The sequence below is a fragment of the Lagopus leucura genome, unplaced genomic scaffold, assembly GCF_019238085.1.
Source record: "Lagopus leucura isolate 7727_CA_CO unplaced genomic scaffold, USGS_WTPT01 Super-Scaffold_100002, whole genome shotgun sequence".
Taxonomy (NCBI): Eukaryota; Metazoa; Chordata; class Aves; order Galliformes; family Phasianidae; genus Lagopus; species Lagopus leucura.
The window spans coordinates 84,344,287-84,356,801 of NW_024962263.1; the positions used below are offsets into that span (position 1 = coordinate 84,344,287).

General features: G+C 45.3%; 1 protein-coding gene across 2 annotated transcripts in view; it reads right to left on the reverse strand.

Moving 5' to 3' along the window:
* ZFAT (zinc finger and AT-hook domain containing) overlaps positions 1-4,233 on the reverse strand; it is an 81,890-nt gene extending 77,657 nt beyond the window's left edge. The window contains exon 1 of one of the 2 annotated variants that reach the window (XM_042869977.1): positions 4,086-4,233. Coding sequence is in view for 1 of the 2 variants with exons in the window: in XM_042869975.1 (XP_042725909.1) it covers positions 3,942-4,065 (124 nt within the window). In the remaining variant the exon portion in view is untranslated. Of the gene's footprint in view, positions 1-3,941 lie in introns of both variants that reach the window. The other variant, XM_042869975.1, reaches the window with a different exon arrangement.
* Between the last annotated feature and the right edge of the window lie 8,282 nt (positions 4,234-12,515).

Consider the following 12,515-nt stretch of genomic DNA (forward strand, 5'->3'; position numbering starts at 1 on the left):
GTTGGTGCTGTCAACCGTTTAGAACACAACTGCTGTGAGCTGTGCTGATAGCTCCATCTATGCCTAAGGGAACGCGACAAGTCAAGGATAAAACACCAAGAAGTGACGGGCTCCAATGGGCTCAATCAAAACGTAGGGGGTTATGGAAAAGTTTTTGAGCTGAAGATGTTAAGGGTGCGTGGCAGGTGTGACACACCACGCAGATCAACGTGACTCACCCTGAAGTGATAAATCATAAAGACTGTTTTCAAATGAAAGGTGAGACAGAAACAACGGGAGACAACAAAGAGCACAGAGTTGAGACGAACCACTCTTCTTGTTTCTCATTTCTTTGTAGCTGCCTCAAAAAATAACCTGCACGCTACTACAATAACTCAACGAGCCTAATAAGGTGTCAGAACCAGAATGCTGAGCCATAAAAAGGCCGTTGACTGATAGGCATCCAAACAAGGTTCTGAAAAATACTGTTCTAACACCAGTGGGATAATGCAAAATATGAAGCAGAGAGGAAACAAAGCAGGATGCACAATTTGTGAGGCAGTGCTGCCTGTTAGGGGAAGCTTAGGGCCAAATCCGATTATGAGACTTTGCCAAAAAGCAGCAGAATCTCAGAAGACTGAAACACTCACCCTGTACACAGAGGAGCATTGGGACATGTCAGCAACAGCCTGAGCACAAGAGTAAGAACGACTGACACTGAAGGAGATGTTACAGAGACACAAACAACAACACAATTTAGGTTTCAATTACCCTTATGCAAACTGCTTAAATGTCAGGTCAGAACACAATGACAACATTAAATGTTTGGACACCATCAGCGCCTACTTCACCCAGCATATAATCAGAGAAATAATGAGAGAGCAGTTCTTGACATTATCAGAAGTAAAACAGGACCACATTCGATGGGACCCTACTTGAGACTTGTTCTGCAATAATGACTCAAGTACTACTCAAAAATCCTTTACAGAAGTGACAAAAAGCCAAATGCTTGTGTTTAGCGATGTGAACTACATGAAGATTAAAAGCATCTTTAATAAAAGAAAAACAAGCAACAAAAAGCATTCTAAAAAGTTAAATCTTGAAAGCAGCATGAAGAATACTTAAAAGCATCACACTGGAAGGCGGATAGTGATAGGACACCACACAAATGCAGCCCTTAACACAATTCAAATTGTGTAATGCTGTTGCTACAGCATTCAAATCTTTTATTCTTTCATCAACAGAAGACAGTACCTTTGAAAATTCACAAATACTAAGTATTCCACAGTGCATGGACTTGCTTTGGAGTTGTCTAACTCATCACCAGAAAGCAGAACCTGCATCATGCCATGTGATTAAGCCAGCCCAGGAAGGAAAAGGCACCAGGCCTTCATCTCCCTCCTCTATCTGAAGCGCATCCTTCCACTCTCACAGTACCAAAGGCACGGGATTTGCAGTCCATTGGCAAAAGAAAGCTGACCTCTGTTGCTTAATTAATTGGTGCTTAAGAATATTGGTGCTTAGCTAAGGAAGACAGATAAGTCTGTCTTTTTTCCTCTTACTCACACTAGATTGATGTAACTTTACAGAAGCACTTGTAGAAGTTCTTCAAAAGATACTGCCTGCATACTTTAATGAATACACGAACTTTGGAACTGGATTAAAATTGGTGTGCTAATAACTAGTTCAGGCCAACAAAAAAAGCCTTCTCTACAAATGGTTTTAAATGAAAAGCCTGACAAAGTAAGGAAATTAGCTTTACAGCAGAACTTGACAATAATCAATTTATCAAAAGGAAAGAAAAAAAAAAAAAAAGCTTCTCCATCATTAAAAAAGCAGAGGTTCCTACGCTCACATGAAGACTTCGCCTTTTCAGTGTTGTAACATCGCCCTCATGTGGATAAATGCAACACTACAGCAGTCACCACAAAAATCCTTAAGCTGCAGCACCAGACGTAACAAAATCATACGGGTGGCTCTGGCTGCAAGGCTCTGAACCTGACGTCTGGAGCACACCTGATAGAATCATTAAGGTTGGAAAAGACCTTAAGATCATCAAATCCAACCATCAGCCCATCACCACCATGCCCACTAAACCATGTCTCCCAGTGACACATCTCCATGTTTCTTGAACACCTCCAGGGACGGTGACCCCACCACCTCCCCAGGAAGCCTGTTCCAATGAACAGCCATTCTTTCAGAGGAGAAATCCATCCAAATACCCAACCTGAGCCTTCCCTGGCACTACTTGAGGCCATTACCTTTTGCCCTATCGCTCTTACCTGGGAAAACAGGCCAACTCCCATCTCACCACAACTTCCTCTCAGAGAGTTGTAGAGGGTAATAACGTTTTCCTTGACTGTCCTCTTCTCCAGACTAAGCCACCCCAGTTCCCTCAGACACTCCAAAACTGAACATAGCACTTGAGGTGAGACCTCACAGGAGCTGAGTACAGAGGGACCATCACCTCCCCGCTCCTGCTGGCTGCACTATTTCTGCCACAAGTCAGGATGCCATTGGCCTTCTTGGCCTCCTTGGCACACTGCATGCTTTGTTCAGCCAGCTGACAACACCCTCAGATACTTCACCTCTGCACAGCTTTTCAGCCAGTCAGCCCCAAGTCTGTGTGACCAAAGCAAGGGACCTGAGACTTGGTCTTGTTAAAGCTTACATGAGTGGCCTCAGATCATCAATCCAACTTATACAGGTCCCTCCTTTCCTCAAGCAGACTGACACTTCCTCCCAACTTGATTTAATCTGCAAATTTAATGTTGGTGACTCAATCCCTTTGTCCAGATTGTCAATGAAGATATTAAACAGGATGGGCCCAATACTGACCTCTGAGGAACAGCATTCATGACCTGTCACCAGCTGGATTTAACTCCAGTCACTGCCACTTTCTGGGCCTGGCCATCCAGCCAGTTCTTTACCCATCAGGGTGTACCTGTCTAAGCCATGGGCTGCCAGCTTCTCCAGGAGAATATAGTGGGAAACAGATTCAAAGGCTTTACTAAAGTGTAGGTGGACTACACCCACAGCCTTTCCCTCATTCTAGGCAGGCCACCTGGTCATAGAAGGATTTCAGGTCGGTCAAGCAGGATCTGCCTTTCATGAACTTGTGCTGGCTGGGCCTGATCCTCTGGTTGTCCCACACCAGCTGCATTGTCACAGTCAAGACAATCTGTTCCATAACCTCTCCGGCACTGAGGTCAGGCTGACAGGTCTGAAGTTCCCTAGATCATCCTTATGACCCTTCTTGTAGACAGCTCTCACATTAGCAAGTCTCCAGTCCTCTAAGCCCTCTCTGGCTGACCAGGAGCGCTGACAGACAGTGGAAAGCAGCTCCACAATCATCAGCACTCCTGAGTGGATCCTATCCAGCCCCATGGATTTGTGACAGTACCTCTTTCCTCCTGAATGGGAGGGGAGGTCTGGGAATCATCTCAGTGAATGATAACCAAGAGCCACACTTCAGTGTAGAGGAATACGATGTTAAATCATTGCAACGTCACCAGCTCGTACTACAAGAAACAAGGCGCTGTGAAACAGCACGTACACATTATCAGGGCAGTCCCGTCTGCGTAATTTTATTTTCATGTTAATCGCCATGAAAGCCAGGCGAAAATACGGCACACAAGGGGCTGGGCTGACAGCGCAGCAGAAGCTCCCGGTTTTAACCATTCACGCAACAAGGCGGACACCGCTAGCCCGGCACCGCGGCCGCTCTCACTCCCGCTGCAGGCACCGCATGCCGCGCAGCCCAGCGGGACACGACGCCCCTCCTCCCTCCTCCCGCCACCCCCGCCGTACTGAGCGCTCAACAACGGCCGCTCCTGCTGAGGGAACTACTTCGCGCGCGGATGGCGATGACGCAGCACGCTGGCCGGAACTACTTCTCCCCTGCCTCAGCGCTAACTGCTCCGCGCGCGCTCCGCCGCCCTCCCCGGCTCGGCGCCGCTCACCTGCAGCCACAGCCTCCATAACCGCGGCGGGGTTGGGGCTGAGGGGCAGCGGGAGAGCTGGCTGGAAGCGAAGCGCGGCGGCCTTGTCAACAACAAACAAACAACAGAAAGAAAAAAAAAACATAGAAAAGAGCACTTTCGCACCAGCTGGGCTTCACATGTGCCGTGCCGCTCCTCCTTATAAAAATATATCTATGTTTTGATCGATGGAGACGGTGGGGGGTGAGATAGGCCAAGCGGCGGATTATGGCGAATCTGCCGCCTCCGACACGGCAGCTTCTTCCTCAGCAACGTCATACGGTGCGCGCGAGGGCGGGGGGTCGCGTGCCGACCAACAGCTGAATGGCGGCCGTAGGGCAGCGCATGCGCAGCTCGCTCTCCTCCCTTCCCCCCGCCCTCCGCACTCGCGCGGGTTTCCGGCTCTCCTGCGGAGTACTCGGCTTTGCCTGGCAGTCCGGCTGTCCGTGCCCTCCGTGCCCTCCGCCCGGGCTGCCATTAGTGTCACTGTGCCCCGACACCCTAAAAGGAGTTCATACTGACCTCGGTTCCTAAGACCCGTTGTAAGACAAAGAATGCATACGTACTAAAAGAGATATGTCTCTTAAAAATAATTGTTAAGAATCGCATTTTATAAGCCGCCATAAAAAGTAAAATTAAGCCACAGTCAGGAGACCACAGAACCTATATATTCCTTAGACCTATATATTCCTTAGACTTTGAAAACGGCTATGGAATGATCCACAGTTCTAAACACTGCCTGCGGAGCCTGTAACGCAGTTGTACACCAGCTGGGCTGAGCCACCTGTGCCCTCACTGGGATAACAGGAGAGCATGCACTGTCCTGTGAGCTGCAGTCACAGAATCACAGAATCACAGAATCACCCAGGTTGGAAGGGACCTCAAGGATCATGTAGTTCCAACCCCCCTGCCTAGCAGGGCCACCAAACATACACATTCAGATCAGGTTGCCCAGGACCCCTCCAACCTGGCCTTAAACATGTCCAAGGACGGGGCATCCACAACCTCCCTGGGCAGCCCGTTCCAGGGCCTAACCACTCTCCTAGTAAAGAACTTCCCCCTAACATCCAACCTAAATCTTCCCTCCTTCAACTTGGATCCATTTCCCCTAGTCCTGCTGTTGTCAGCCCTTTTGAAGAGTTTACTCCCCTCCTGGGTGTAGGTTCCCTTCAGGTATTGATAGGCTGCAATCAACTTTAGTGCTCATGTTATCTTTGTGGTTGCAGTCTCTCTTCTACTGCCATGTCTCAAAAAATGATGGGGCCAACGACTGCAATTTTATTTCATTTTTTTGGATACTAAATACTGAAAGAATTAAGGCTTTTATCCTAACAACCAGCTTCACAATTTGATCCCATACTTTAGGCTACATCGATGGAGTGAGGTCAGTTGCACGAGCTTTAACAGGACCAAGTGCCAGGTCCTGCAATTTGGTCACTACAACCCCATGCATCACTGCAGACTTGGGGCAGAGTGGCTGAAAAGCTGCGCATTGTCAGCTGGCTGAACACAGCCTGCAGTGTGCCAAGGGGGCCAAGAAAGCCAATGGCATCCTGAAATGGATATAAAATTAATTTCTTCTTAATAGAATAAAACATCAGAAATAATGCAGCCAGCAGGAGCAGGGAGGTGATCGTCGCTCTGTAAGCTCCTGTGAGGTCTCACCTCAAGTGCTGTGTTCAGTTTTGGGCTGCTTGCTGCATTAGAGACATTGAGGCCCTGGAGCCTGTCCAGAGAAGGGCAGGGAAGCTGTGAAGGGTCTGAAGCACAAGCCTTATGAGGAGTGTCTGAGGGAACTGGGGTTGTTTAGCCTGGAGAAGAGGACAGTCAAGGAAAACCTTATCACCCTCTACAACTCTCTGAGAGGAAGTTGTGGTGAGATGGGAGTTGGCCTGTTTTCCCAGGTAAGAGCGATAGGGCAAAAGGTGATGGCCTCAAGTTGTACCAGGGAAGGCTCAGGTTGGGTATTTGGATGGATTTCTCCTCTGAAAGAATGGCTGTTCATTGGGACAGGCTTCCTGGCGAGGTGGTGGGGTCACCATCCCTGGAGGTGTTCAGGAAACATGGAGATGTGTCACTGGGAGACGTGGTTTAGTGGGCATGGTGGTGATGGGCTGATGGTTGGATTTGATGATCTTAAGGTCTTTTCCAACCTTAATGATTCTGTCATTCTTGTAGGAGTCTTCTGGCCTCAAAATAAAAATCCATTACCTATCATCAACACAAAATGCCCTTAGATTGTATACCAAAACAGAAAGAACAACTCTCTAACCAAAAGGAAATAGAGCTCCTGCTACTTAAATCACTGGAATATATGGGAAATGTGGTAGGCCAACAGCAGTCAAAGGTTTATGAGAGGTGGGAGTGCAATTATTTGTAATAGAAACACTAATATCAGTGCTGATGGAAGTTTGTGTTGGCAGGAGAATCTGAAGAATGGTGTGTGCTGCCACTATCACTCAGCAGTCACTGATACCACAGCACATCTACACGCAGCTCCTCGAGGCACCCAGAGAAAGCAAAGGGCAGACAGCCCCCAGAGAAGACATGAGAGTACATCAGCACTGTTGTCTTATGGCTTAGGGGCACATAAGATGTAAATTAGTGCCAAATTCTTAACATGAAAGACACATCCAATCACCAAGTATGCCCATCAGGCAAACACAGCACACTCAGAACAGCACATTGCAGGGACATGTCCTCCAGGTCATCACAAGTAGCTCTGGCCAAACTACCTGAATTTCCTGGTGCTTGTGAATGTGAGAGGATAAGTGTGAGAAAATGAAATTGTTTTCGTGTCAAGCAGTCATTTTTGTGTCTCATTGTGTTTAACAGTACCACACTGCAGTACATTAGCTGGTACAGATGCAAATGTAAAAGGACAAAGAAGGGCTTAGCCAGAGCCAGATTGAGTCCTAGGCCCTAGCAGAAAGGCTGTGAGTGAGAAGCTGTATGCCACCAGTACTGGCTTCACTAATCTTTCTGTTGAAAGATTTGCATTAAAGAGCTGTTACAAAACATGTGTTTTTGTATTTACATGCTAGTCTTAAATATAAGGTAGCAGAGAAGGACAAGACCCTCCCCAGGCTATGGTCACAGACCTCTGCTAATTCATCTCTGAACTGAATGACAGAGCAACACTACAGCAGAATTATAAATGATTGTTTTGACGCGATCACAAGAAACATTTAGGATTATACCTTTGTCTTTACCCACCTTGATTCCCACTTTTCCCCTCCCGGACTCTTGCTTTGAGTGCCCTTTTTGTCCCTGCTGACATCTCTGCTTCTCACTGTATCTGTCAGCTTCTGGAGAATGTTTTCTGCTTGGAGCAATAACGATCAAAGCACATGCATGCTCAGACACTCACCTCCCCTGAAAGGAAGGGGTTGTGCTCTTTTTAGGACGTGAGTAATATTTGTCCTTACCTTGGCATTGAAAGAACATTCCGTGGTCCTTGAGTCACTGAGCCTCACTACAGCAAGAAGGCTGGATTCTCCTGCCAAGAAAAGTGCTTGTCCCAGATCTTTCACTTAGTTAGATCCACTGTGTGAGCATCAATCCACACATGGTTTGTTCCTTCTTACATGGTTATTTTATCCAGTTCTGCTTTGCACAATCGCAGGTCTAGGTAAAAGGCCATGTTAATAAGGCTTTGTTCCTTACCAAAAAAAGATTAGAAAACAACAACAGCAAAAAACACTGGAATCTCTGAGCTTTTGTGTCTGGCCTAGTCAAAATATTCTGGGAGCTCTGTCAGAGGTCAGCAGAGAACAAGAAGGGCCCTGCTGGGTACTCGGCAAGTCGCAGAGCCAGGTCAAAGCAAAGCGTTAGTAACTCTGAGTTACAATTTCCACAGCCTAAGCAAGAATACCCGCAAGTTCTTCCACAATTTCCTCTCCGTACTGTCGTATTAAAATCCACATAATTCATCAGTGGCCTGAGTTCACCACACACAACAGCTGGTTGAGCTAACAGGATAAGGAGCATCGTTTGTAGATGGAGTGAAAAAATGTCAAGATGCCAAAAACGTCAAGACACAAATAATTTTCTCTGATATCTTCTGAAGATGGGAACATTGGTGTTTGTGAATCCTAAGCCATGTTCTGTGACACAGCATGGTCTCACCTGATGAGGAAATCTGATCCTGCTCTGTTGATTCATCTCCCTCTGTCCTGCTTCCCTTATTTACTGAACACAGATCCACTCTCTACTTGCTCAGGCCCACCAGCTTATCTCCTTGTCTGATCTCTTTTACTGTCTTTCTTCTCTCAGTCCCAGTTTCTTTCACAGCTGTCTTTCTTATTTTCACCGGAAGCTTCTTCCATGTATTTTCTGCTCTCCTGTCCCAACTTTCCTCTAGCCTCCCAAGTTAATTCCTGCATGCAGTAATGTTCATCAAATATCACTGCCAGATCCTTCCTTCAGTTCACTAAGAAGTCTCCTAACAACTGTCTCTAGCCAACATCAGTTGATTTCCTTTTAGCAAAATCTCTTAAAAAAGTGGTGAAAAAAGCCCCAAACCCACAGAGCACTGGAGCAAAGTTCACATGCAGAGGGAATTCAGTATTGCATAGAGTTCTGCCCGTTTCTGGAGCTGGAATTGATGAAGAGAGCATGGTTGCCCCTTATAGAGGCCACAGAGCAGATGTTGATTCCTTTTCCCAGTTTTGTGGCTATGCTTTATCAACAGGAAATGGAAAGCTAACCTTATTGAAAAAGTGTTATTTCACAGGTGTGAAATCAGAGCATACCTTGCTTAGCTGTTCAATAGAGTGGCCCTACAGAAGTAAAGTTGTAAAAACAATAACAAGTTGAAATTAATAAAATAAATAATGTTAAAAAAACCTTCCCACTAATATTCCATTACGTTTTGTTGCCATGAGACAAATGGAGTCTGACAAAATGGCATCTGACACAGAAGTGCACACGAAGCAAAAGCGTGTCACTGAATTCCTCCGTGGGGATAACAGTGGCACCCACTGACATTCGTCACCATTTGCTGAACGCTTACAGTGACCAACAGTGTATGATAACACAGTGAGCCAGTGGATGGTGTGTTACAATTACTGAATAGCCCCTCCCCACACTTGTGCACCTCCCAGTCTTACACTTCTTTAGGAGATTCCTTGTCCTTAATGCAGAAAATAGAGCTTTGCTTTTTTTTTTTATAATTCAGTATTATTCATTTAATCATCAAACACCTCATCTTCTCAAAATTATTTCAAGGTAAATTATTTATTAAAACAGCATTTGGGGATTTATCTTTCACTGTCAGCTTCTCAGTTTACTATTTTTAATGCCTTCAAACAAATTAAGCAGTTCCTGGTTCCAGCTTATTTTTGTATTTTAAAGTTACGGATTCATTAAAAAAAAACAACATGTTTAGTTAGAATTAAGTAGTCCTTCCAGGGTTTGTAAACTGGTCTTCCATTATGGGATGTGGGTGGATAGTGACAGGAAAAGGGGGAATGGTCTTCAGCTGAGACAGGGGAGGTTTAGGTTAGATATTAGGGAGAAGTTTTTCACGTAGAGGGTGGTGACACACTGGAACAGGTTGCCCAAGGAGGCTGTGGATGCCCCATCCCTGGAGGCATTCAAGGCCAGGCTGCATGTGGCTCTGGGCAGCCTGGTCTAGTGATTGGCGACCCTGCACATAGCAGGGGGTTGAAACGAGATGATCATTGTGGTCCTTTTCAACCCAGGCCATTCTGTGATTCTATGAATCGATGGACACTTCTGCCCGGATTTACAGCTGTGAAGGTATTGAACGGCGTCTCTTTAAGACAGATTTTTGGAGAGGATGCGAAGGATATGTGGACATAAATCTAAATTAGACTATTTAAGGCATATAATTTACACTTAGACTTCTTTTTAAAATGTAAAGATGGATTCCTGCAAAAGTGTTTAAAAAGCATAACTCATTAACCTTCACTCTGTTGCAAATATTACTGCCCTCTATCCCTGTCCCATCACTTTGATCATCCATGTGGCTCACACAACTCTTCCACTACAGCAGTTTAAGAGAGAATTGTAAAGATACTCCGGACTCACTTTATTCTTGAAGTATTTTACCATTGACCACTATGAGGAAACAATTCCAGCTGATGCTGTGCACTTCTAGAAGCTCAGCTTGAGAACTGCAAAGAGGCTAATGCTTGGAAGTTATCTGAGGTTGTTTTGCAGGTAGTTCTGTGCTTAACAAAGAAAAGTTGTTGTTTTTCTGTAAAGGTCTCATTTTTTCCCCACAGAATCTGGAGTAACTCGATGTGCTTGGTTTTTTTTTTCTTGTTAGGTTTGATGTGGAGTTCTGTGTTTACGACCGCATCATTGCCCTTTTCTTGTTCCAGGACATTAACTTTGTGCTTTCAGTAACAGCTGTATAATGAAAATGCTAATAAAAATGGGGCAGCACAAACTACACATGTGCAAATCTCTCCAGAGCTTAGCATGAGGCTTATCATAATTCTTGCCATCTCAGGACTGTATAATCTACTGATACTGATTGTGCTGCACAGTTAATGTAAAAATTACCTCATGTAGGCTGAGAGAAAGGCAACAATTATAAATAACTTCAGAACAGACACCTGGGCACTGAAAATATTTCTAATGATCAGACTGTCATTTTCTCAGTATAGCAATATAATCACTGCAGGACTTTGAAACACGCTATATTAATCACATTTCTGCTTGTAGGTTTACACTGCTTAATCCTATTACAGCTGTACAGCATGTTTTTCTCTTGCTAGGTGATGTCAGACTGTCTGGAGACAGCAGCACAGCTGAAACGCTGCAGATTTAAATGCTGCCTTTCCTTGCTCTTCTACAGACTTCTTGTTTGGGACTTGTTTTCTCATGTAGGCTCCTGTGAGACAAGAAATGGTACTTAAAAATGAGTGTTGAGAAGAAGTAGCTGGTTTAACCCCACAGGCAGCTCAGTACAACATGGCCGCTCACTTACTCTCTCCCCAGGTGGAATGGAGAGAACAGAAAAGATCAGAAGTGTGAGAACTCATGGGTTGAGGTCAGGACAGTTTATGGGTAAACCAAAAGCTTTGTGCAAAAGGAAATCAAAAGGAATACATTCAGTACTTCCCATCAGCAGGCAGATGTTCAGCCACTTCCAGGAAAGCAGGGCTCATCACACAAAATGGTTACTTGGGAAGACAAACACCATCACTTTGAATGTCCCCTCCTTCCTCCTTCTTTCTCCCAGCTTTTAATGCTGAGCATGATGCCATATGGTATGGAAAATCCCTTTGGACAGTTTGGGCCCTGGTTCTGTCCCCTCCCAGCTCCTTGTGCACCCCAGCCCCTCGCTGGCAGAGCAGCATAAGGAGCTGAAACACCCTCAGCTCTGTGCAGCACTGCTCTGCAACAGCTGAGATGTCAGCGTGCCATCACCGTTCTTTTCATCAGAGATCCAAAACACAGCATCACACGAGGCTCTGTGAAGAAATAGCTCTAGCCCAGCCAAACAGTGTGAAATAATCACCACAGCTGGACTGGAATGGAAATGCATGCATGAGAACAAACTTTGCTAGAAGCTTTTCAAAATACAATGCTATCAAAATGAAAGATTATTTATATTTGTGAAAATGAACAAAAAAACCCACAATGCAATATGCAAACAGTACCATGATTTCATTCTCTTCACCTTTACTGTAATCCAAGGAAATATCAAATACATGCATAGGTGTCAAATAGAAAAGTAGATTAATTGTGCAGGAAAGCACATTCTAAATACCAAGAGGCAGCAGTGTTGAAAAGGCACAAAGACAGGTGTAGCAGACAGATGTCTTTGTTATCATTTCCCTACTGGGAAAGTTGCCACAGCTCTCACTGAAGAGAGAGCTACTTATAGGATAGCAGAGCAAGGATAAAAGCAGCACCAACCATGCTGGGGTTGATGCATTAACTGTACAGTAGAAATAACAACCAGGAGATACCCAGTCTACCAGCTACAGCAGTTCATAGACAACATGTAGGATTTTGATTTGGTTACTCCAGAGGCTGCTGCTCTAAACTTAATTCCCATCAACTTTCTTCAAGATTAACACATCATTAAGTTCTTTAGTTTCTTCTTAGGAAAGCAGGAAACATCACATCTACACACATCAATGTTTTTAAGTCCTCTAGTTACTCAGAATCATAGAATCGCTCAGGTTGAGTCCAAGCACAAGCTAACCATCCTACCCTAACTCTAACAGCCCTCCACTAAATCATGTCCCTGAGCACCACATCCAGACGGTTTTTAAACACATCCAGGGATGGGGACTCAACCACCTCCCTGAGGAGCCTATTCCAGTGCTTAACAACCCTTTCAGTAAAGAAGCGTTTTCTGATATCCAACCTAAACTTACCCTGGCACAACTTGAGGCCGTTTCCCCTCATCCTGTTACCAGTGAGAACAGACCAGCCCTGCTCTCACTGTAAGCACCTTTCAGATATTGGAAGAGAACAGTAAGGTTTCCCCTCAGCCTCCTTTTCCCCAGACTAAACAGCCCCAGTTCCTTCAGTCTCTCCTCATAGGCCATATTCTCCAAGCCCTTCATA